Consider the following 25,918-nt stretch of genomic DNA (forward strand, 5'->3'; position numbering starts at 1 on the left):
TTCATTCTCCAACAACTAGGACTGAACCAGGCTGAAGCCAGGAGCTTCATCCGGGTCTCCTAAATGGGTGCAGGGAACCAAGCACTTGGGCCATCTTCTGCTGCTTTCCCAGGCACATTAGCAGGGAGCTGAATAGGAAGTAGAACAGTCGGGACTGGAACTGGAGCTCAAATGGGATTCAGGCATTGTAGGCGGCAGCGCCAGCCCCCCAGTCCATTTCCTTATGGTGATCTTATCACTTCTTATATCAGCAACTCCATAGGATAGGGACCAAACCAAGCATTGTCAGGGCTCAGAAAACTATACCCCAAAGTATGGCGCTTTGTCATGCTGAGTGCTATGAACTGAAAGGGAACAAAGCTCTCTCTGTCCTTCTCTGTTCTCTCCCCTTGACACCCACCCCCTAGTCAGGGGAGGAGGCTTTCTCTGAATTTCCCTTTTCTTTTCTTTTTTTCAAGATTTATTTATTTATTTATTGGAAAGAGTTACAGAGAGGCAGAGGCAGAGAGAGAGAGAGAGAGAGAGAGAGAGAGAAAGGTCTTCCATCTGCTGGTTCACTCCCCAATTGGCTGCAACAGCCGGAGCTGCGCCAATACGAAGCCAGGAGCCAGGAGACTCTTCTAGGTCTCTCACGTGGGTTCAGGAGCCCAAGGACTTAGGCCATCTTTTACTATTTTCCCAGGCCATAGCAGAGAGCTGGATCTGAAGTGGAACAGCTGGGTCTCAAACTGGCACCCATATGGGATGCTGGCACTGCAGGCAGTGGCTTTACCAGCTACACCACAGTGCCAGCCCCTCCTTTAACTTTCTTTTTCTTTCTTTTTTTTTTTGACAGGTAGAGTTAGACAGTGAGAGAGAGAGAGACAGAGAGAAAGGTCTTCCATCTGCTGGTTCACTCTCCAAATGGCTGCAATGACCAGAGCTGAGCTGATCTGAAGCCAGGAGCCAGGAGCTTCTTCTGGGTCTCCTACATGGGTACAGTGGCCCAAGGACTTGGGCCATCCTCTACTGCTTTCCCAGGCCATAGTAGAGAGCTTGATTGGAAGTAGAGAGGCCAGGACTTGAATTGGCGCCCGTATGGGATGCCAGCGCTGCAGACCAGGGCCTTAACACGCCATGCCACAGCGCCGGTGCCTTCTTCTTATATTGAGAGGAAAATAGCCAAAACATCTTTGGCAGAAGGTTCTACATTGAGCTAAAGGATCTAAAACATGTTTAGGAGGCTGCTTTTTTTTTTTTAAGATTAAAAAAAAATTTATTTGAAGGCAGAATTACAGAAAGGAGAGAGAAAGAAAGAGAAAGAGAAAGAGAGAGAGAGATCGAGAGAGATCGAGAGAGATCGAGAGAGATCTATGGGTTCACTCCCCAAATGGCTGCAATGGTTGGAGCTGCGCCGATCCGAAGTCAGGAGCCAGGAGATTCTTCCTGGTCTCCTGGTTCCATGCAGGAACCCAAGCACTTGGGCCATCTTCCACTGCTTTCCTACGCCACAAGCAGTGAGCCGGATCAGAAGAGGAGCAGCTGGGACATGAACTGGCTGGCACCCGTGCAGGCAGAGGCTTAGCCCACTATGCCACAGCACTGGCCTGGAACCCTCAGATATGGAGAGCACATTTTCTCTTCCCCTCTGGGATGCTGAAATGCACAGACTAGGAACGAACAGCGGGGCAGGTGGGAATGTCCAGACCCTAAGCCCAGCCGGGCACTTAGCCCCCTGCTCATCGATCACAAGTTTCCTGGGTGATTTGGCTGCTCCAGGAAAATCACTCTTTCTATTCAGTGCTTCTTTTCCTCGTTTTTCCTTTTGGGAATGTTTGATTCTTTCCTGTTAGTTACCAGTTCTCAGACTGCCCTGGAAGTCTCCAAAGATGACCAATAGTTTTTTTTTTTTTTTTTTTTTTTTTTTTAGTGTTATTATGAGGCCTTGTATTTCAGTGCATCACAGGTGTTGTCGCTATTATTATTCTGGAAAGCCACCTCACCTCTTCATGATCCAACAACTAAAGGGCTAGTGCCTGGTGCACCTGGGGACTTCCACAGCCCTGAGCCTCCACTGTGGCCTTTATGATTCTGAGTGGTCATTCTTGGTTGTTCCCTCACCATTTAGACGAGATCAGGTGCGTTCAGGGTGGTATGGCCGTAGGCTCCCTCACCATTTAGTACAGTACCTGGCACACAGCAGGTGTTTATAATGCCCATGGATTGTGTACACAATGGGGCACAGTTTCTTGCAGCCGACCTAGAGTGTCATGGGCGCTGCGTGGACCTGTGCTCCTTCCCTCCCACTGCACTCTCTCAGCCAGGCTTGGTCAGAGGCTGGGATGTGGCTGTGAGTCCAGTGCTCTGCATCTCAGCCTCTAGGCTCTCCTTATAGGTGGAGCAGGAAGGGATTCCCCCTTCAGGCCCCTTTGCCTGTCCTCTCCCCAGGGATCAGCTCTGTGTGTGGGCGCTGCTCCTTGGCCAGTGGTGCGTTATCTTTTCCTGCCTGTGGGCTAAAATGGGGGTGGCTTTTTAGGGAGAAAAGGAAACTCCATGATCCCAGGTTGGGTGGCGGGCAGAGAGCAGGTCAGGAGACAGGGAATCCTGCCTCGTGCTCTTTGCTCCTTGACTGTGACTCAGAGAAGGGCTTGTCTCCAAGTCTCAGTTTCCTCATCTGTAAAATGGGCTGAGAATATGTATGTTGGTGTTGGAGATGGAATTACATGTGCCCAGTGAAACGTGGGTGCTATGCACCTGTTAGCACCCCACTGCCCTCTCCCCCAGCACTCTGGTTCTTGCATGTAAATGGTCTCAGAAGCTACATTCTATTGGGTATACAGTGGTCATAGGGCCCTCTGGTGATTGGTGACAGAAATGTGTCAGCAGACGTTGTGATTAGAGAACTTCAGGCTACCAGGTGGGACAGCATGGGGGTTTCTGATCCTTCACCTGTTTCGTTGTCTCCCATTCTCACTCTTGGCAGAAAAGAATACTTGAGCATAATCGTTCACTGAAATGATGCCAGGAACAGAGCCAGAGAACATTCTGCTGGTCCCCTGTAGATGACTCCTTTGGAAATAGCCCTGAGGGATCTGTCAGGAGCCACCACCACCTTCCTGCATGGCACCAAGGATATAGGTCTCATTCAGACCTCATGGTGGGTTGTCAGGTAGCAGTCAGAACTCCATAGGAGGGCAGAGGGACAGGAGAGGGGGGAGGGGACCCCTGCAGTGGAGTCTATGGGCTGCAAGGTGCATGCAGAAGACCTGCTACTCCCTAGGAAAACTTTATGCAAACAGGGAAAGGATCCTTTATTAAGTGCTAACATCGTTTGAAGTGAGTGTAGGTGTTATCGCACAACCTCAACATCTCTTCTTCTGGGCCAGGAGTGGGGCATACACTCTCCCATTTGCACACCCTAGAGTGCTGGGGCACACATACACACACTGCTAGCTGGCATGGCACACACTCTGTATGGCTCCTGGTACTTCCTGGGAGTGATTGTGTTAGGGTTAGAGTCAGAGGAGGAAACAGGAGTTGAACCTCTAAACGTTGCATGGCTGAGGCAATAATTTAGAACTGGCTTCTCAACAGGGAGTACATACCAGGAGCAACAGAACAAAAATGCACCTGCAGTGTGCCAAGGTTCAAAGATATCTAGAGCTGAAGGGAAATTATTTATGAGTCATGAAAAAGCCATTAGTAGCAAACAAGAATGAAGCTTAGTGGTGCGGAGGGGGAGGAAATAGTTGTCATGTTAGTCTCGCAATAATGTTATGTCAAAGTCATGAAGTTTCAGAAGGAAGAGAGGACTCTGCTGCAGTGGTTCCTCCTTGTTCTGGAAGAGGCTCCCCATGCCCACTATCTCCGGGTAACATCAGCTACTTCCTGGTATGAAGGTTCAGAATACGTAGCATAGGCAGGAATGGTGGTGCTAATGGTGGCCGGACTGGTGGCAGTGTGGACAGGGCCAGTGGCAGAGTTGACAGGGATGACAACACTGTTGACAGGGCTGGTGGTAGTATTGACAGGGCCATTGGTGGTGTTGACAGGGCCAGTGGCGGTGTTGACAGGGATGACGACACTGTTGACAGGGCCGGTGGTAGTACTGACAGGGCCGGTGGCGGTGCTGGTTGTGTTGATACCGAACATGGTTGAAAGCATTGACGTGCTCTGAAAAGCAAAGGACACGAAACCATCATCTTCCTCTGTAGTAAATCGCAAAAGTGGCTACAGATTCTCCCTCTTTCTGTTCCCATGCCCTTGGGTAGGTCCTCGCTCACTTGGTCACATGAGTTTCTCTGGCTAAGGGAACATCAGCAAATGTGATGCAGGCAGAGTCCTGTGAAGTGTTTGTCCATTGGGGCTTGCTCCCTCTTGTTGCCCTTAGGAGTACCAAACAGAAAATAGCCCAGGCGGGCCTGCTGGGGAATGAGAGACAAGTGGTCTGGTTGTCCCTGATCGTAGCCAGCTTGCCAACTGCCAGACGTGTGAGCCCATCCATGACCATCCAGCCCCTCAGCAACTCCCCAGTAGATGGCAGACGCATGGCAAGTCCAGCAGAGATGGGAAGAACTTCTCAGAACAGCCAGAGAGTCATGGGCTAAGTAAGTAACTGTCCAATATGCCACTAAGTTTGGGTATTTTTTGATATACTTGTGCAGCAAAAACTAATTGACACAGAACTTGCAACTACAAGTTAAGAAACAAAAATGTGACCTATGCATTGACTTTGGGTCAGGCTGGCAGGTGGGAGCTGGAGGATTAATGAGTAAATCTCCTATAAAGGCTGGAAGAATGGTGATCTCACTGCTGGGGGATGCTAGAAGTGGGAGAGGAAACTGCCATGGGGTATGGGGTGAACTGTTACCCATGTTCTGCAGCGGGGAAGCTGGGCCACATTTTGGGAGACAAAATTTACCTAATGAACTTTGTGTTTGGCAAAGGAGGAAATAAAATAGAATATTAAAAAAGTCATTTGGGTGCTCCTAGCTGTGGATGGTACAGTTCTGTAAGAAAGAGAGCAGATAGGGACAAGAGTTTTTGGTATAGCAGGTAAAGCCACCACCTGCGATGCTGGCATCCCATAGGGGTGCTGGTTCATGTCCCGGTTGCTCTGTTTCTGATCCAGCTCCCTGATAATAGCCTGGGAAAAGCAGCTGAAGATGGACCAAGCATTTGGGTCCCTGCCATCCATGTGGGAGACCTGGATGAAGCTCCTGGCTCCTGGCTTCTTCCTAGCCCAGCCCTGGCTGTTGCAGCCATTTGGGGAGTAAACTAGCAGATGGAAGATCTCTCTCTCTCTCTCTCTCTCTCTCTCTCTCTCTCCCTCTCCTCCCCTCCCCCCTCCCTCCCTCCCTCCCTCCCTCCCTCTTTTTTCCCTCCCTCCCTCCCTCTGTAGCTCTGATTCTTAAGTAAATAAATGAACCCCCCCCCCTTTTTTTTTTAAAGAAAGAGAACAGATGAAGAAGGAATGATCCAGTGTACAAGGAGTACTCTGAAGGAAGACAGTGGCCCAAGATTTCTAGAGTTGGAAAGTAAGACCAACTCTTCTTATTTGTAAGGTCCCCAATGGATAAATGACATTCAAAGTAAAACTATAATACCTGAGAGTGAACATCAAATCAAGGACATGTTTATACAATCCTTTGTTAAGATCTTTGAAAGGTTTAAGGCAGGGGTTGGTGTTGTGGAATAGTAGGTTATGTATCCACCTGCGGCACTGACATCCCATATGGGCATTGGTTCCTGTCCTGGCTGCTCTACTTCTGATCCAGCTCCCTGCTGATGGCCTGGGAAAGCAGTAGAAGATGGCCCAAGTGGTTGGGCCCCTGTGCCCATGTGGGAGACCTAGAAGAAGCTCCTGGCTCCTAGCTTCAGATCAGCCCAGCTCCTGCTGTTGTGGCCATTTGGAGAGTGAACCAGTGAATGGAAGACCTCTCTGTTTTTCCATCCACCTATAAGTCTGCTTTTCAAATAAACAAATAAATATCTAAAAAAATGTTTAAGGCAATGTCTATTAGATCTTTTAGCTATGTAGAATGACTTCTAAGTCTTCAGAGCCTTGGTTAAAAAATACAGGTAGATGTTGGCAGATCTAGAGAGAGAAACATATCTTGAACACGGCCTCAAGTGTGGCAAGAGCTCTACTTTGCTACATCAAATACCCTCAGAGTTTTAAAGGGAATTGTATCAACAAAGGTACCACTTGACCAACGATGATTGAAATGGCTCCAACTGCAAAAAACCTTTGGGTTTATCTATACAGGAGGCAGAATGAGAAAACTATTTGTTTTTATTAAGGTGGAAAAGATGGGCCATTTCTTATGGAAAAGTTGGAGCCAAGAGTCCATAGGTGGAGTCAAGATCTTGGAGAGCAGTGAATTCAAGAATCCCTCCAAAAAAGCAACAGAAAGAAATGGTCGACTCTTGCAGAGGGCAAAATTGGCCCCCTAATTAAGAAAAGTACGCTGCTCCTCAGTAGGGCAGGGCTTGTCCCATAGATTTCAGAATTAGCATGGAGCAGTGGCTGTCCTGTACTTTCTGTGCTCCCCTTGTAGAATGGGAGGGTGTATTCTGGTTATCCTATTCTGTCTCACTGAGGTATGTTGAGTACATGGTGGACAGATCTTGTTCTTAGTTCATAGGTTTCTGGATCAAGAACAGCCACATCTCCAAATCCCTCAGCTGCATCTAGATCTGATGTGCACTCTGGGCTTCCAGCCTGGTGCCATAACCGAATAGGATGCTTGGGATGAGTATATTATGTGTATTGGACAAATGTGAGTAATTTGTGGACAGGGAAAAACTGTTACAATCTTAAAAACTGCCGGATTGAAGACTGCCACAAGTCCTCATATTCAGGATCTGGCATTGTGGTACAGCGGGTTAAGCTTCCGCCTGTGATGCTGGCATCCCATATGAGCACAGGTTGGAGTCCCAGCTGCTCCACTTCTGATCTCGCTCCCTGCTAATGCACCTGGGGAGGCACTGGAAGATGGCTCAAGTACTTTGGCCCCTATCACCCATGTGGGAGACCCAGATGAAGCTCCTGGCTTAGGCCTGGCCCAGACCTGTCTGTTGTGGTCATTTGGGGAGTGAACCAGGAGATGGAAGGATCTCTCTCTCTCTTTCTCACTTTGCCTTTCAAATAAATAAATAAATAAATACATCTTTTTTTTAAAGTCCTCATATTCATGACCCTTAGGTCTAGCTCTTCTCAAGAGGCACAGCTGTTTCTCTACTCATTGAGTCTAGGTTTGCCCAAGTGAATGACTTTGATCTATGTGACATTAGCACATTGGCACAAGCAAGGACTTAAAGTGCTAGTCTGTGGGAGCCTGATTGTCTTGCTACTCTGGGAACCCAGCTACCCATATTGGCACCCTAGAGGATGATATAACAAGTGGAGCCGAGATGGATTATTCCCCTAAGGAACCTGGCTATGGTTTGGGATGTTAGTTTACGTGTTGGTCCTCAAAATCTTAGGTTAATGGTACTAAAGGGGTAGAAATGTAATCCAATTATGGTGTTTTAAGAAGATGAGGCCTTTGGAAATGACTGGATTGGATTGAGTCATTAGGGTAGAGTCCCTGTGATTAAATCCTGGTGGCATTTTAAGAAATCATATGGGGGGGGGCAGTGTTCTGGTGCAATGAGTTAAGTTGCCACCTATTACATTGGCAACCCATATTGAAGTGACAATTTGAGTTCTGGGTGCTCTGCCTCTGATCTGGCTCCCTGCTAATGGGAAATCAGCAGAAGATGGCCCAAGTACTTGGGCCCCTGCCACACACATGGGAGACCTGGGTGGTGTTCCAGGATCCTGATTTTGGCTTCACCCAGCCCTGGCTGTTGTGACCCTTTGGAGAGTAAAGGTCTCTTTCTCTGTGTCTCACTCTCTCTATGTCATTCTGTCTGTCAATTTTTTTTTTTGTAAAAAGAGATCATAGGACAGACAATGGACAGACATGGAGAGACAATGTGCTTTCTCCTGCCATGTGATGCTCTTCAGTTACCTGGGAACTCAACAACAACACCATCACCAGAGACTGACTGAATGGGTGAATGGGACCTGGCTGATCTTGGACTGTGAACCTCCAAAACCGTGAGCTGAAATAAATCTCTATTTTCTTCATAAGTAATTTCTTTCAGGTATTTTGTTGTAGTAAACAAAAAGCTAATACACCCCTGTACACCAACAATTCCCCAGCCCACCTGGCAGCTGGCAGTAGGTACAGCAGAAGAGTTACTCCCTCATTATGGCCCTGCTTGATGATACTTCAAAAACTGAACAAATGGTTGCTGTTTGAAGGGACTAAGTTTTGGGGTAGTTTGTATCCAATAAAACGTAACCGCTGTACCCTCTCTTAGACTTTGCTTATTCCACTCTTGGGCACCCATTGCTCCAGCCCATTAGCTTATGTTCTGATTCTGAAACAGAGCCCAACACTTACCTCAACATTTTTGCAGCAGACAGCCTGGCACCCAAAATGTGAGATCATACATGTGAGGATCAACTCCAGCAGGGCGAACGGGAGGAGACAAGCAGAAATTGGCTTCACATAACGCTGGAGGCATAGAGGAATTAAAGAATTTTAGTCCTTAGGGTGAACTGTCTAGGTGACAGTCAAGACCTGTAGAGCTCACCTTAGGCAAATACCACATGTTTCCCCTGGATGGCCCAAGACCCTCTCTTTGTGTGGTACCTTGGAGCAGCTGCTGTGGGCCCTCCTCTTATATGCCCTGTTTATCCCATCTGTGCATACTGGCCTGACTTCCAACTGCCAGCTCCTGCATTTCTTGGCCTTGGGGTTCCCATTGACCTCTGGGACTACTTTACTGATTGTAAAAGAGGCTGGGAGTTTTGAGGAGCTAATTCCCTTGACGAGCAGCCCTGTGTCAATGACCATCAGGGTTTGGTGTATAAATACCCTAGCTCCCTCACCCTTTAGGCTGGCATTTGCTTCCTTTCCCAAATCAACTGCATGTCTCCAAGTCTGCTTTTGGGAGGAACTCAAACTGAGACACCCCTCAGCAAATCCATGGCCAGGTAAGCCTCTGTGAGAGGGCTGAGCTCCTTATGGAGGGTCAAGCGATGGATGCCAGTGAGGTCAGGGTCATCAGCTCTGCCTGGCTGCTGGCTTTCCTAACCCTGTTTCCTGTCGCTCTGCCTGGATCTGCTCTTGGTAGGAAGTGTAAGAGCTAAGACAGAAGCCAAGGCAGAAGTGAGGACACCCCACAGTGCCAGTGTGCTCTGGGCCTTGGCTCCACCCACAGTACTGTGGCAAGGTCCTCAGAGTTCCTGCCTCATCCCCTACACCCTTTCTTTTTGCAGCAGAGGCTGGCAAACCCAGGGTTTGGCCCATTACTATTGAGATCAGAGCCCTGTGCTATACTACATTCATGTACTCCTTGCTGGTAGAGGTCCTGATTGCCCAATGACCCCCTTTATCACTAGGAGATATTGCTGCTCCTGAGTCCCCAGGACCACAATGCACCCCTTGTTGGGACATCCTGTTGCATCATGTTCAACTCTAGAGGCCAGCACCTTGCCTGGGTTTGTGGTTTGCTGCCGTACCTTCTAGATACCAAGTCACATCAGCAGAATCAGGTTTCTTCCTAGGACCTGCAGGAAGCTCTCCCCTTAGGGACTCCCCCTTGTAGGGAGCTCAAGTTTAAGACCCTGGGCCCTGCCAGTCTTGCTTGTCCTGCTTGGTTAACTAGTCTTGAGGATGGACCAAGTTGCAGCCAACTGTGGGACAAGTTATTCTAATTGTCATTCCCGATGCCTACTCAAGTACTACATCAATGCTGCAGGTGTCTTCCTCATATGCCTTTGGCCCTGACTATCTCCCCGTCTACCTCTTGACTTCCATTTTTCCTGAGGGCTTCCTTCAATGACAAGAGACCCCTCTGCCCACATGCATAGCAGGCTGGAGGGGGTGGGCAGTTTTCAATCACCAGAGGAGGGAGTTGGTGGATAAATATTGCCACAGCCTTACAGGATATTCTGAGGGCATAGTGGTCATTGTCTGCCGGACCCCAGAAGGATGAGGCTTCATCAGCAAGTTGCTGAGCACAGTCTTTATCCTGGGGCTTCCTCCCTGTGGCTTCTCTTACTTCTTTCCTCCCCTCCGGGCAAATCCCAAGATCATCTCTGAAATAAATGACTTGCATTGACCCATCCATTTGCGATAGACTGATCCTCAATGGACTCCTGGGGGCAGGTGATCTTGTGAATTTGAAGGTGGCAGCTGCACCTGGCTGCTTCCCTGGGCACTTTCAGCAGGAACTAGAATAGGTATGAGGTGGCAGGTCTCTCGGCTTCCCCTCGCTGAGCCTCCACATTCACAGAGTTTGGGTAAGGGTTGAATAATTCTTGGTCATGGGGGCTGTTATGCTGGGATGTACTGCAGCTGCACTTCCTTCCTGCTCTGGAAATAATCTTGTAACCCTTTTGGTCCTCAGGAAGCACAGGGGCCTGGCAGTCAAAATGCTCACCTGTAGGTTGCTACGCAGAGGTGATAAAACAGCCAGGTCTGCAATAAGAATGAAGATCCCCAGCAGGGAGAAGATGGCACTCATGATGTTCACAACGATGCTGCCGTTCACCTGCCGCATGTGGAAGGAGAGGAGGTGGTGAGCAGAGTTCGAAGCCTGGGTGTGGGAAACCTTGGCAAGGAGGACAAAAGAGGGAGCCAGGGAAGAAAAGAGATGGCCAGGAGCAGGCATTTGGAGCAGCAGTTAAGAGCCTGCATCCTATATTGGAGTGCCTGGGCTCAAGTCCTGGCTCCTCTCCCAATTCTAGCTTTCTGCTAATGTGCACCCTGGGAGGCAGCAAGTGATGGCTCAAGTATTTGGACCCCTGCTGCCAAGATTCTTGGATTGTGATTCTTGGATTGAGTTACCGGCTCCTGAGTTTGGCCTGACCCAACCCTGGCTCTTGTGGGCATTAGGGGAGTGAACTGGCTGATGGATGATGATCTCTCTGTCTGTTGGTCTCTATCTCTCTGTCTTTCAAATAGATATAAATTAATTAAATAATTTTTTAAGATTTTATTTGAGAGGTAGAGCCACAGACAGAGGGAGAGACACACAGAGAGAGGTCTTCTATCTGTTGGTTCACTCTCCAAATGGCTGCAATAGCTGGAGGTAGGCTGATCCAAACACAGGAGCTAGGAGCTTCCTTCAGGTCTCTCACATGGGTGCAGGGGCCCAAGTACCTGGGTCATCCTCTACTGTCTTCCCAGGCCACAAGCAGAAAGCTGAACAACTGGGACATGAACTGGTGCTTGCAGGGGATGCTAGCATAATGGGCAGAGGCTTAGCCTATTATACTATAATGTAGATAAATTAATTAATTAATTTTAAGCAAAAGCAAAAGAAAAGAGATGGTTAGGCAGGATGGAGAAGCCAGTTAATTGCAAATATAGTGAGGAGGTGAGAGAATTATTCTTCAATAAATTTTCAGGGTCCTTTGAGGGGAGGGAAAATCCTATGCCGAGCTGCTAAGGATTAGGAAGTGAGACCCTGAAGACAAGGAGGTGGACCTGCTTTGCAGAAGAAATGAGCAGGGGTTCCGATTCCAAGGCTGCCTTGAGAGGGAGGAGTAGGAAGGACATGGTCCCTGTGGCGGGAGCCTGGAGCCTGGCTGTGCAGGATTGGTTGTGCAGGATGGGGAAAGCTTTTCAGGGCTGAGAGTCTACTGTCCCATCTTAAGGGATCTGTGGCTTGGTTGAGATATTGTCACCCTCTAGTTATTTACGGTCTGTGTCCTCCTCAAGTCTCTCCCTTGTGGAGATGGGGAAAGCATGAAGAGGAAAAGCCTGCATTTCACATGTGGGCCAAGGCCAGGGCGGCTGTGACACAGAGAGAGCAAGGTGGAGATTTCAATCAGGAGTCAGGTCTTGGAGAAGAGGGGGCCAGGAGGTGCCAGGAGGTGGTGGACTTCTTGGCGAGGGCATTGGACTTTGGTGTGGGCAAAGACACCATTGGCCTGGTGTGTGTCAGACAACACAGCCCCTCGTGGACTCACTGCCTTCTCATTCAGAAGACAGAAGAGAGAGGAGAAGCCATGTTGACAAAGTGAGGGGGAGAAGGTGGATTTGGAACCAGGCATGAGAGGAGTGGTCTGCATTTATCCTGAAGCCTTTTAGGGGCCACAGCGAAAATCGAAATATGACCAGAAATTTTGCTGGATGCTAAGACAGAACGCAATACCCTAGACGTTCAGGGGAAATATGGGCCCTAGACCCTGTGGTTGGGTCTCTGCATTGTTCACAGCAAACGTTCCTCTCACTTTTAGATCCAGCCAAAGAGTCAGGTGGGAGACAACTTCCAAAAATGGCTGAAATGTACACGTATTACTATTAGACTCAGGCCTAACTTTCGCATCATTCTGAGAATACTTAGGCTGTTGCTCTAAGCAATGCTTTTGAGTTTCCCAAAGGAAAAATTTCTAAGTAGTCAAAAGCAATAGGTAAAATCCTACCTTTGGGATCAGAGCTCTGGTTCCCATCCCCGCTCTGCCCTGTTCTGTCTGTGTGATCTTGTGCAAGCCACCTGACCTCTCTGTGCCTTTATTTCCTTATCTGTGAGATGAGGGATAATCGAACTTTAAAGCATTGTGAGGACTGATGGAATAAGGTATGTAAAAGTACTGAACTCAGGGGCTGGCGTTGTGATGCTGTGGGTTAAGCCACCACTTATGACTCTGGTATGCCATATCAGAGTGCCAGTTTGAGTCCTGGCTACTCTACATCCCATCCAGCTTCCTGCTAATGCATTTGGAGGGCAGTAAAAGTGTTTGGGCTCCTGCCACCCATGTGGGAGACCAGGGTGGAGATCTTGGCTCCTGGCTTTGGCCAGGCCCAGCCCTGGCTGTTGTGGCGATTTGGGGAGTGAATCAGTGGATGAAAGACTGCTCTCTCTTGTCATTTAGCCTTTCAAATGAATAGATAAATCTTTTTTTATTTTTTTAAAGTATTGAACCCAGGCCAGGGCCAGGACACACATCACTATGAGACCTCTTTCCCCTTAAATAGTAGAGGGTCAAATTTTACCATTCCCAGGTCGTCAGAGATAGCACTTGTACTCACCGCACAGGTGTTGTGGCTTTTTTCAGCCCATACCGAGATGGATCCAGATATAACAAACTACACAGCCAAAAAAAAAAACCAAACAACAAAAATGAATGATCCATTGAGTTATAGGTTAAAAAAGACAACCATCCAGACAGATGTGTGTCCCTCTGTCTCTAAGTTCTATAGAACTTCTTTTCCAAGATGTGCAAGTCTGTTCCTTCCAGTCAACATTTTCACCATCTCAATGGTGAGGCAGCAATTATGCTAAATCCCAGGATATTCAAACTCCTGTATGTCTAGGCTAAAGCCTTCCTTTCTCCTAAAAATCTGAATTTTTTATTCCAGGAGGCTATGAATCTCATTCTTATTTTTGTAGTTTGGTGTTCTCCTTGAGTCTACCTCCTGTACATACCAATGCCTAAACTCCTTTTTTTCTCATCTACAATTTTAGTAGCAAACATTGGATGAATTATGCTTCTCTATCCTTTTCACAAATAGATTTTCTTAAAGCAGCCCTCAGCAGAGCCCTGGGGAAGTCTTCAAACCTCACCTGGTTCTCACAACATCCCAGGACACGCCTGGCATCATTCAGATCATGCTGTATGGGAAGTTCTGCCCGCAGGCACTAGGAAGCATGCATAAGACTAGTGGCATAGTCTGCAATTTGGCAGACAACCCAAATGTTGGTCATGGGTAAGAAAATTGTAGTGTGTAGTGGATTACTATCAACTACTGAAAATGAATGAAGTGTGGCTGTTTTGAGATGTCCAGCAGGGAGTAAAGCTACCAGAGTGTGGCTGTGGCATGATTCCGTTAACACAGGTTTGTGAATATGCAACACCAAGCTACTAATTGGTTAGGCTACAGGTAGGTGTGATTAGACTTTAAAGATAGATAAAGGAATGGTAAACACAAAATTAAGAATAACAGAAAGGGGATACTCTTAGGGATTTAAAAACTGTTGGTGATGCTTTGATTTTAAATTAGGGTTATTTTTGAAAAATTAATTTTTTTGTTAATTCAATTGTAGTAAAATGCTTGTATCATATAACTCACAGTTCCAAGTTTTATCCAGTGTGCAGTTCCCCAGGGCCAAGCAAGCTCATGTTGTTGTGTAACCACCACTACCACCACTACTACCTCCAGAGTGCCTTTCATTGTTGGGGACTGAAACTCTGTTCTGATTCAACACTAACTCCCTTCTCCCCAGCTCTTGGCAATCACCTTGCTAATTTTTCTCTTTATGAATTTGACTACTACAGATAGTTCAGGTAAGTGGAATGATGCACTTGAGAATTCATTTTATTCTTGTTTAAACTTCACCCCACGCGATGTACTCAGGGCTGTGCTGGTAAATGTTTAACACCTACTTTGTGAGGTGGCAGCAAAGAGAAAGCCCCCAAATTGGAGCGTGTGTTGACTTCTGCGGTGGAAATCACTATGGCCAACTTTCTGTTACCAAGTGCTTTGATGGTCTGTTTACATAATTCCTGATCATTTTACGATGCACTCATGACTGGTAGGTGGGTACTGTCTCTGGCACACACCTTGAGGCACTCTGGTTTGCATATGAGATATTTCATCAAATCAGTAGCCAGAAAGAGTAGAATAGTCAAAGGACATGGTAGTTAATGTCTGTGCCAGACTTCCTGAGAGGCAGGAGGAGGGGTTGCTGGGAAAGGGTGGGGTTGGATCCGGAGTCCTTGGCTGCACCTGTAGAGTTAGGTGGCTGGCTCTGGGCCCTATTCCTGGAAATGGGATTCCAAGCTCCTTCTTCCTCTACTTTCTCCTTGTCCCCACCTGGCGGCCCTGGAAGGAAGCAATATGGCATCATACTTACCATTATTCCTCCCCAGAATAGGTACCCTGAAAGCCCAAGCACAGAAACTTGGTCATACAGCAGAGGGGTGATTCCGTAGACAATATGCATCAAGCCGATGAAGATCTGAACAGCCTGTCAAAGGGAACAAGTTGCAGTGAGAAAACAGAATGGGGGCCTTCAGGCAGTTGAATAGGTGTTTTTGCAGCCCTGGCTGTAACCTGGAATCCCCCCAAGTGTGAGTCATGTTGGGGCTCACCCAGATCAACTGGGTCAGCATTGCTGAGGGTGAGGTCCATGCCTAAGTGTGTTTTAAAGCTCCGTGGGTAATGCTAAGGTGTCCCCAAGGATGAGAGTCACAGGCATAAAGGAAAGGTGAGATGGTTTAGAACCTAGGAAGGAACATCTTCCCACAGACTCAGATCTCACAGGTGTGCTGAGAGATGGCTTCAGCAGGAGCTTTGGAAACAAGACACCTGAGCTTGTATCCTCCCTCCTGCACTGGCCAACTGTGGGACCTCTGAGTTTCCTTATCTGTAAGATGGGGGTAATAGTACTTGGCTTGTAGAGTTGTGGATTAAAAGGGCTCATAAAGCTTGCACATCAGGTCCAGTAGGTAATAGGTGTTTCAATGCCTTCTGCTGACACAATTCTTCTTTCCATACCCCATACCCTTCCCAGCCTTCTTCATGACATGCCCACAATTCCCCTTGGTAATGGATGTACTGAGATATGCTCTGTCCCTTCATCCTCATGAATTCGCATCTTTCCCTCAAGTATGATCTAAGTTCTTTTTATGACCCCAATTCAGGGTGAGTCTCCCTCTCTTTGGGGCTGATACAGCATTTGTTATTCTTGAGACCCCGAGGGTGGCATTGGGCTTCTCTGGGTCTCAGTTTCCTGAGTGTTCAAATTATCAACATGGAAAAGATTCAGCTCTCATGGTCCATGAATCTATGAATGTCACTTTGTAAGACAGGGTGCTTGATTCTGTCTGCATGCCTACTTTAACTGTATCTGCTGTGGTTTGGATGTTGAATGTTCTCCAAAGGCCCATTTGTTAAAAGATTGGTCCCCAAGGTGGTGCTATTGGGAGGAAGTGGAAGCTTCAGGAGGTGTAGTGAGATGCCCTTAGGTCATGGGGGATGTGGCCTCAGAAGGTACTTCCTGCATGAGGGTGTGATAAAGCCTGAGTCTGGCTTGCCCACTCTTTCTGCTTGCTGGCTCACCATGTATCCTTCCTCTGCCCGCTCTATATGATTGCTATTTGTCACCCTCACAGAGGCCAAACCGATGGGACTGCCTGATCTTGGACTTAACCTTCTGGTAAGGGCTGTGGGACTTGGATAGAGGAAGGAATACACAGGAAGCCAGGAAGCAGAGTGGATGAGAGATATGAGGCTGTACACAACTTATATAACCAGTCTTCTCATGAGAACTACTCTCTGAGGGCACATCCACAATGACCTAAGGACCTCCTGCTAGACCCATCTCCTAGACACCATCACTGAATCATACCTCTATCAAATTCATAACTCTGGAACTTGACTGCCTGAACTGAGGAGTGGGGGCCTAAACCATGCCCAAACGACAGTGTTACCTTATAATAATTGGGAGCCAAAGTTAGAAAACATTCCCCCCCATGTTAATTAATAATAAGAAGAGCAACCATAATACAAATTTTTAATTACTACTTAATGTCATATACAATCTCTACCTTTTGGAAGATTGTCACACATATTTGGATTTATTTTTTTTAATTATTTTATTTTATTTAAGGGATGCACTCTACTTAGTGTAGGGTTAGTTTTATGAGTGTAAAAATTACTTGTTCTTGTTTTTAAAGATTTATTTATTTATTTGAAGGTAGAGTTACAGAGAGAGAGAGAGAGAAGGAGAGACAGAGAGAGAGAGAGAGATTGATCTTCCTTTTGCTGGTTCATTCCCCAAATGGTTACAACAGCCAGGGCTGTGCCAGGCTGAATCCAGGAGCCAAGAACTTCCTCCAGGAAGTCCCACATGAGTTCAGGGGCCCAGGCACATGGGCCATCTTCCACTGTTTTCCCAGGTGCATTAGCAGGGAGCTGGATCAGAAGTAGAGCAGCCAAGACCCAAACTGGTGCCCATGGGAGATGCTGGCACTACAGGCTATGGCTTAACCCATTGCACCACAGTGCTGGCCTCAGTCACACATTTGTAATCTTGCTGCTTATGACCAGGACTTTATTCCTGATACTGTTTTATAGAATTTAGTCCAGGATTTGATCTTGATCAATTGGGGTTGCAAATAGTGCCTTGTTCTTGGTATAACCCACTTGTGTACTCCTGAAGGATCAACAGGAGGGGTAGGTTGGGTGGGTGATAGTCTGTTTTCCATTGCTATGCTGAAATACCCAAGGCTGTATCAGTTGTAGAGAAAGAAGGTTTATTTAGTTCATAGTTTTTGGGCTGAAAATCCAAACAGCACGGCACTGGCTCTGGCAAGGGTGCCCAGGCTCTGTCATGATGGTGGTGTGGATGAGAGGGAGAGATCCACAGCAAAACAAGAAGCCAGAAAGAGGGAAGGAATCTGTATTGCTCTTTTTATAGCAAGCCTTCCTCAAGAACTAGCCAGGTGTCACATGAGAAACACATAAATCACCTTTGAGGCTGATGACCCCAGTGACCTTCCAGTTGGCTCCATTTCTCAAGGGATCCAGCACCTCCCAACAGCACCACATGGGGACCAACACGCTTCTAACACACAAGCCCTTTGGAACATACTCACACTGTATTCAAACCACAGCAGGGTGTCAGTGAGTCTGTTCCCTTCCCGACACTGTTCTTGTCCTCTTGCCTCCAGGAGGGAGTTGGCAACCTCTCGAGGAAGCTGGAAAATTTTTGCTCCTTGAGCACCCATGCCAACCTGTGTGTATGCCTTATGGCAATTGCCAGAAGGGAGTATAACTATGATAGCTGCTATGAAAAGAGAGAACCTCCACGGTGTTCCAAGACAGTGTCTTGGCCATCTCTGAATCTCTAGCTCCTTACGGAGGGTCTGCCATGTTGATGGGTGAATGCATATAGATTGAGTGCCGTTATGAGCCAATTCCCCTGCTAAGAGTAGGCCAGGCACCCAATGGGGCCCAGGACCCAAACTTCGCAAAGTGCCAAATGAAATTGGAGGAGGTAGGAAAAAGGCAAGACTTTTCTTGGTCCAAGAGGAAATCAGACAATGTCAGACGAGGAGGAATTTAAGCAAGATGCTTGCTACACCTAAAGATGAGAAAATTGAAACCCAGCAAAAGGGAAGGATGTACCTGAGGCCGCTCAGCAAGTCCAGCTAGTTCTTAAACATGGATCACCTGATTTCCTGGTCAATGGTCTTTTTACTGAAACTGTGTCTGGGGCTCACCCTTGCCCCTGACACCTGGGTGAACGATGTCTCAGCAGTTTTACAGCCTCCCCAAAGGCTGTGGATCCTGATTAACAAGTGGGGGGAAGAAAAGGGAGAGCCTGGCATTTGTAGGGTTGCCCTGGGCCCAGCTTCCCGAAACTACCACTCCTCTTTTGTCCTTTGCCCTTGAAATCCACTCCCTTCCTCATCTAAATACACTAGAGGTTTATGAAGTGCCCCAAACTAGAGAGAAGAAGAAATCATACTCACCCCTAATGTTTTGCTCTCATCATTGATGAATTTCTTGGGATTAAATGCAGAGAATGCTTCAAATGACATGCTCCATTGGGACTGGTTTGGGGTGTATGCTGGCCCAGGGATGGCATTTGGAGGATTCTGAGGAGCTTCAGGCAGGGTCTGGATGGCTGTCGGTCCTGCTGAGTATTGGATGACTCCAGAGGGAGTCTGCACATTGACTGTTGTCCCTGGATGCTGGAGCCCAGGTGCTTGACTCTGTATACTTGGCATTCCTGCTGGCTTCTGGCTCTCCATGAGTGGGTTCTGTAAGTTTGCTCTTCCTGGGTCACACTGGGTTACTTTTGATGGGACTGGGTAAGCAGCTACCCTCGAAGTCTTCTCAAGGCTTTCAGAGGCCACAGTATACCCGGGATGGGTGACATAGGCATTGCCTGGAGCAACGATGCCTGGAACACTGATGGCTCCACTCCCCTGCTCAGTCATAGTGCACAATATCTGCAAAACAGGCAAGAAAGTCCATTTCCATCCTCTAAAGTAACGGACAGTTCACCTTACCTCATTCTCAGCTTTAGCTTCATCTATATACAATAAAACCACTTCCCATGGGACTGTACAGAGCAGCTTCTTGCTTTCTTTGGAGTCCCTGTTCTTGGGGTGTACTATTTTCTTTTTAGAGGTTTGAGTTTTCAAGACTAGGTTTCCTGAGGCTGTTTAGCTCCTTGAAGTCCCTTGCTTATGATTTGGGTAGTGGGTTTGTGTAGGCCCCTGTCATTGATGTGACAACCTACTCGAGTTTGTTAATGGGCACAGGTTACCTCCCTTCCATCTGGAGAGGGGCTGTGGGATCAGTGGACTGGGAGTGACCATGCTTTCCCATCTGTTCATGGACGGGGTTCATGTTGGTGTGGGATTAGGACCAGAGAGACCTTTTGCTGAATTCTGTTTATTTGTGTTCACACCATTCTGGTCCAGGACGCTGGAGATGATGGCAGTGGCCACATCCTTACTAGCATGCAGCTTCTGTTATACTCTGGAGTTAGCTGAGGAGGGAATTGCGTGGAGGTAAGCTCTCAGATGAGGTCCTGATTCGACCTCTCTTAAGCTGGATCTGGAGACTTGCTTAATTTTTCTATGCTCATGAGCAAGTATGCAATAAGAGGAGGGAGACATGTTGCTTCCTCCTAATGAGTGGAAAAATATCCCATTCAGATGAGGGGAAAGGTCACCTGCTAGTTGTGGTTGCTCGTCTTATCTCTGATCCTAAATTATACACTCATTGCTGGCAGGAAACCAAATCTCATGGCACAAAACAGCACACACTGGGTTCCAGAAGTATGCTACCAGCTGCTTTCTGCCTTCTCTAAACCATGAGTTTAATGTGGGTCTATAGCATTTTCTTCAGTGTTCTAACTGCTGCCACAGTGGGAAAAGCCCCACAGTCAACTGTCAACTTGGCTTTGGTACTGGCTGATGGATTGGCACTATTTAATATTAATCATCTGGCACATAAACTGAAAGGCATACCAACATCAAGATTAGGCAATTAGACAGCCCTGGGCCTATTCTTCATTTGATAGTTGTGTGACCTTGGGTGAATTGCCTAAGCTCTCAGTTTCCTATCTATGAAAGGTGGATGACAATAATGCCTTCCCCAGAGGGTGTTTTAAAGATTGCGAAAGTTTCTAGCACAGGGCTTGGCAGAGAGAAAATATTCAATTAACATCTGTTGTTTGTGGAAGGGTAAAGACCACACATAAAAGAAGGGTTGCTGTTTTAACTGACCCCAAACTATTTTGTTTCCAATACTTATGTCAGTGGATCTCAAATTGTGTTCTCCAGTATCATTGGGGGAATTTATTGGAAATGTAAATTCTCCATCCATTCCCCAACTGAATCCCAACCTCCCCAGGGCGGGGATCTACCATTTGTGGTTTCACAAGTGTTCCAGGTAACTCTGACACAGTACAAACATGAAAACCACAGCCATACGGAAATGTCCTACACTTCTCCGTGGTGGTTTTACTTACCTTTCCTTGGATCTCAACAGTTAAAAATATTGGCTATATAGAATTTGAGGGAATTCTCAACTTATTTTTTTAAATTTTTTTTCTTTTTTTTAATTTTTTTGACAGGCAGAGTGGACAGTGAGAGAGAGAGAGAGACAGAGAGGAAGGTCTTCCTTTGCCGTTGGTTCACCCTCCAATGGCCACCGCGGCCGGCGCACCACGCTGATCCGATGGCAGGAGCCAGGTGCTTCCTACTGGTCTCCCATGTGGGGGGTGCAGGGCCCAAGCACCTGGGCCATCCTCCACTGCACTCCCTGGCCACAGCAGAGAGCTGGCCTGGAAGAGGGGCAACCGGGACAGAATCTGGCGCCCCGACCGGGACTAGAACCCGGTGTGCCGGCGCCGCAAGGTGGAGGATTAGCCTAGTGAGCCGCGGCGCCGGCCTCAACTTATTCTTTATTTTAAAGATCTTGCTGCTCTCTAAGTCTCTTTGAAACTCTATTTTTTCCATAAAAATAATTGTCACTGGTTCATCATGTGGCAGCAAAGGCACTGGCCATGTCTTTCTACTCATTTTGTTCCCACCCACACCCTGTGATGCTGAGGCTCTCAAGACGGAACAAGTGCCTATGATCATGCAGTTATAGCAGTGATCAGGAATTCAAAGTTATTTCTTCTGACTGCGATTTCCATCACACTGTATTTTCATGTCTCAGCAGAATATCTGCCAGTTGACATACACATGACAGAGCGTTGAGTGGGGACCACTTCCATCTTGGACTCTGGGCATACCTTGCATTCTCAGAGAAAGAGAAGGTTTTCCAGGGGAGTGGCTTACCCTGATGACCACAGCGACCTGGGGTGTTGTTGATGCTTCACATGCCTGTGGTCGTGTGAAGGCAGCTCATTCAGTGATGGATCACTGCTGTGACCATATTGCAGATAAAGTAGCTGAGGCCAAGAGAGGTTAAGTAACTTGACCATAATCACACAGCTAGGAAACGCCAAAGCTGAAGCTGGAACTATGAAAACTGATGGTCTGTTTTCAATTTTCATAATGAATGCTGGTGCTGAATGTCACACTCCGATCGTAGGAAAAAAATTGAGCTCTTTCTATCTTTACTTTTTAGAGTAGGCTTTCTTCCTCCTTGGGTGAAAACAGCAATTGAAGACCCAACAGCTGACACTGACAGCTGGGCCCTGAGACGGATGCTCCTGAGATATCTTCAGTTCTACCTCTTATGAGGATAATAACAAGAACAAGAACCAAGGAGGCTGATCTGTTAGAAGCTTTTCAACTAGTTTTAGATCAAGGCCCTATATGAACCTTCACAATGTGCTCGAAGCTGCTGGACTCAGGGAGGGCTCAGCCAATAAGATTCCCCACAGGGTTTCCAGTCTTCTAAGGCTGTCTGTGCAGAGATCTGAACTAGTTTCAGGAACCTGTTCTAAGTCTTCAGTTACTACCCAGCTGGTCAAACTGCATCTCCAAGGGAGAGCTGCAGAAAGTCCTGTCCTGCTGGAGGGCACCCCTGACCCTCAAAGCTCACAAGGGATGCTTGCCAGGCCTGTCTAGGGATCATCTAGTGACCATCAGGCTGTTGCAGAGAAATGCACAGGATTCTTACCTTGCAGTTCTGACAAACCTGTGACTGCTCCTTCTCCGGCTCCGTGTGTTTCTGTATGCAGGTCTAGAAATTCTTGATGAAAGGAGAAAAATCAGGTTTCTCTTTCAGGCTTCAAAGTCCACTTTGTAGTTTCAGTTACAGAGAATGAGTCTAATATCTAACCTCCATGCTGTGTTCATTTGTCGCTTGAACTATTTATGGCCTTGGTTGGAGTGGGATTACATGGAAAGCAATCCAAAGTCTGTCTTTGAGAAAGTTGAGAAATCCAGAAGTCATTAAGATCAACAAAATTGATCAATCAGTAAGATTGTACCTATTAAGCAATTAATGAGTATTTATTGAGTTCCTGGCATGTGTTAGATGGGTTTTTAAATGCTGGGATACAAAGTGTGCTGGAATGTGCAATGAGTTGGTGAGCCAGAATATGACCATTGTTGGATAGCTGTAGCACACATATGGCTGGGCACAAAGAAACAGATCAGCAGTGATCAACCATTTGGGGAAGTGACACAGATCTTGGTTGTTCTTGGGAGTGTACTGAGTGACTTGAACCTGACATTCAACTCGGGTCAGGCATGGTAAGGGAGGTTGGAATAAAGCTTTGTGAAAGGCAAAGCATATTCCAGAACATAGTATGAGGGGACAGGCACATGTCTGCATCTAACTCATCCTTCAAGGCCCATCTTGAAGAATTTTCCTCCAGAAAGTCATCCTTCAACTTTCCATTCAAAATTAGTTTCTTTAAAAACCAAATGTTTCCAATATGACTGCCCGGGGATGGTGGTATTGCCAACTTTTTTATCCTAGGATCACCCTGTCCTTTAGCTTCACATGGATTGCCTAAAGCCACAACCCTGTTTGTGGTGTCCCCACTCCCAGTTCAAGTGGTAAATACAGAGAGTCTTTGGTTGTTGACTATGATTTTCTTAGTCACTTCTTGCCACAAGTTCTTAATCATTCCCGATCTCACTCACATCTCATCTTTCACAGCTCTTTCTTCACTCCACATGGACTCAGTCATGGAACATAGCTCCTGTTATGAGGTGATGTCTCCTGCCCCACCAAAGACATATTGGAGTCTTAACCTCTTATCCAATTCCTTAGAATGTGGCATTATCAGGAGACGGGGCCGTTACAAAAGTGATGAAGTTAAAATGAGGTTCATAGAGTGGATCCTGGTTTAATAGCACTGGTGACCTCATGAAAAGGAGGAAGATGGACATGGAGACAGACAGGCACACGAGGAGACTGCTGTGTGCACGAGTGGTAGAGGTAGAGCCATGGGTCTCCAAGTCAAGGAAACCTCAATGTTTTCATGAAGCAGCAGCCAGGGAGAGTGATGGCACAGACTGCCCCTTGCAGTGCTTAGGGACCCACAAGAACTTGCGTGAACAGGCCAGTTGTTTGTTGTGAACCTCTACTGGTTCACTCCCCAAATGGCTGCAATGGCCAGAGCTGGGCTGATCTGAAGCCAGGATCCAGGAGCTTCTTCTGGATCTCCCACATGGGTACAATGGCCCAAACACTTGGGCCATTTTCTACTGTTTTCCCAGGTCATAGCAGAGAGCTGGATCAGAAGAGGAGCAGCCAGGACAAGAGCCAGCGCTCATTTGGGATGCCAGCACTGCAGGTGGAGGCTTTACTTGTTAGACCACAGTGCTGACCCCAACTCCCTATTTCAGATAAGGAAGAGCTGATGCTTCCACCCACTGGATCGCACCCTGTGAGCTCAAACAGCTCCTTTTTCTTTTTTTCATTTTACTCCTGAGAGGGAAGCCCTCCCCTTCCCCACTGTGCTCTCTCCTGGGTCAAAAGCTCACAATCCATTGCTAGAATTAACTGTGGAGTTACTAGAAGAACCATCCAGTGCCTGGCTAACCCCAACTTGCATCCTGCTTGGCCCCCAACCTGGGTGCCAGTTTGGGAGATCTGGATGACAGCCATCTTGCTTTGCTCTGACTACAAAAAAGCAACACAAAATGGAACTAGAAACCCAAACCACCCAGAATCAAAAGTCCAGTTGATTCCTGCAGATTTTCTGGTCATTGAGCAGATCCAGGTGAACAAAGCACCCAAGGTATGAAATGGTACTTACAGAGGTCATGATTAGATTAACCCAGACATGAGCTCCCCTTGCCATAATGAAAATGAACAACTTATTCCTAAACCAAAAGAGGAAATGATATAGAAGAAAAAGATACCACAGAAGAAACTGAAGAAACAAAAATGTATGATTCAAGAATACATTTTGTATAAAATAAATACAAATTGGGGCCAGCGCTGTGGCATAACAGGTAAAGCCACCACCTGCAGTGCCAGCATCCCATATGGGCACTTGTTCAGGTCCCTGCTGCTCCTCTTCCAATCCAGCTCTCTGCTGGGAAATCAGTAGAAGATGGTTCAAGTTTTTGGGTCCCTGCACCTGCGTGGGAGACCTGGAAGAATCTCCCAGCTCCTGGCTTTGGATTGGCCCAGCTCTGGCCATTGTAGCCATTTGAGGAGTGAACCAGTGCATGGAAGACCTCTTTCTCTGCCTCTCCCTTTCTGTAACTCTGCCATTCAGATAAATAAATAAATATTAAAAAATGCAAATTGAAAGAAGGATAGAAAGAGGTGGGGATGGGGGAGTGGGGAGAACTTGAGCAGGTGGGAAAAGATGGCTCAAGTTGCGCAGACAGAGAGGTTGAATCTACGGGGCACTCAGGGAATTTGTGTGAGAACAGCTTCTAGAACAGGATCCCAGCTCCCTTTACATGGCCTCACCATGCCCCTCCCAACACCCCAGAAACATAGTCAAGTCCTGTGGGCACCAAAAGGAGGTGCCCACTCTGCAAAGAGCTCACAGTCTCCCATGAAAAGTAGACTTCTGAATAATAGCAGGATTTGTATGCAAGCTTTTAAAACAGGCTAAGGGCCAGCACCATGGCTCACTTGGTTAATTCTCCACCTACAGTGCCAGCATCCCATATGGGCCCTGGATTCTAGTCCTGGTTGCTCCTCTTCCAGTACAGCTCTCTGCTGTGCCCCAGGAAAGCAGTGGAGGATGACCCAAGTGCTTGGGCCCTGCACCCACATGGGAGACCAGGAAGAAACTCCTGGCTTCGGATTGGCGCAGCGCCGGCCGTAGTGGCCATTTGGCGAGTGAACCAACAGAAGGAATACCTTTTTCTCTGTCTCTCTCTCTCACTGTCTATAACTCTACCTGTCGAATAATAATAATAATAATAATGAGGCTAATTCCCACCCTTCCCAAGACCAGCTGAGTCCTAATTGGGAGTCATCCCTTCCAGATCTTCCTTCTAAATCAAAAGGCACTTATCACAGCCATCCTGAAACCCAGATGAGTATGCCAGGCATGTGCTCCTCTGCTCAGCCTTTTATATTATTACAGAGGACCAGCTAATGGGTCTATCTGCTCAAAATAAAGCAAAATTTCAGAGTTTATTTGCATAAGAAGAAATTAATGAATTGTGGAACAGTAAACCCAGAGAGGTCTAATGGTCTGAAAAAAAAAATCATCATGGACAAGTTTTTATAAGGCAGATGTACAAACAAAGCCAAACTGTTATTTGATTGGTTGCAGTTAGAAAAGTGCTTACCTTCTTAGTTCCTAGCCCATCCCAGGTTTTGCTTTACTGCTGTGATTGGCTGTGTTTCAGTTTTGCTTTATTCTAACTGGAGTATTTACCAGAAATTACTCAAGACAAGATTCAGTTGTATTGACTATTATGGGCAAGTTTGCTATTCTTTACTCAGGAATTTTTTCG

General features: G+C 47.1%; 1 protein-coding gene and 1 long non-coding RNA gene across 3 annotated transcripts in view; one reads left to right on the forward strand and one right to left on the reverse strand.

Moving 5' to 3' along the window:
• Positions 1-8,342, forward strand: part of LOC138848864 (uncharacterized) — a 9,460-nt gene extending 1,118 nt beyond the window's left edge. The window contains exon 2 of the long non-coding RNA XR_011387016.1: positions 7,923-8,342. This is a non-coding gene — a long non-coding RNA (uncharacterized lncRNA). The remainder of the gene's footprint in view (positions 1-7,922) is intronic.
• Positions 3,532-25,655, reverse strand: MS4A18 (membrane spanning 4-domains A18). 2 transcript variants are annotated; one of them, XM_070069871.1, is made up of 8 exons: positions 25,467-25,655; positions 22,152-22,392; positions 18,530-19,012; positions 14,905-15,018; positions 13,080-13,136; positions 10,483-10,593; positions 8,436-8,549; positions 3,532-4,152 (listed from the first exon to the last, which is right to left on the reverse strand). In XM_070069871.1, the coding sequence occupies exons 3-8, from the start codon at positions 18,998-19,000 to the stop codon at positions 3,841-3,843; spliced, it is 1,179 nt and encodes a 392-aa protein (XP_069925972.1). In that variant the 5' UTR covers positions 19,001-19,012; positions 22,152-22,392; positions 25,467-25,655; the 3' UTR covers positions 3,532-3,840. The 2 variants fall into 2 exon arrangements, with proteins under 2 accessions (XP_069925972.1, XP_069925971.1); XM_070069870.1 differs by having other exon boundaries at positions 22,152-22,222; positions 25,470-25,539.
• Between the last annotated feature and the right edge of the window lie 263 nt (positions 25,656-25,918).

Source organism: Oryctolagus cuniculus, chromosome 1 (assembly GCF_964237555.1).
Source record: "Oryctolagus cuniculus chromosome 1, mOryCun1.1, whole genome shotgun sequence".
Taxonomy (NCBI): domain Eukaryota; kingdom Metazoa; phylum Chordata; class Mammalia; order Lagomorpha; family Leporidae; genus Oryctolagus; species Oryctolagus cuniculus.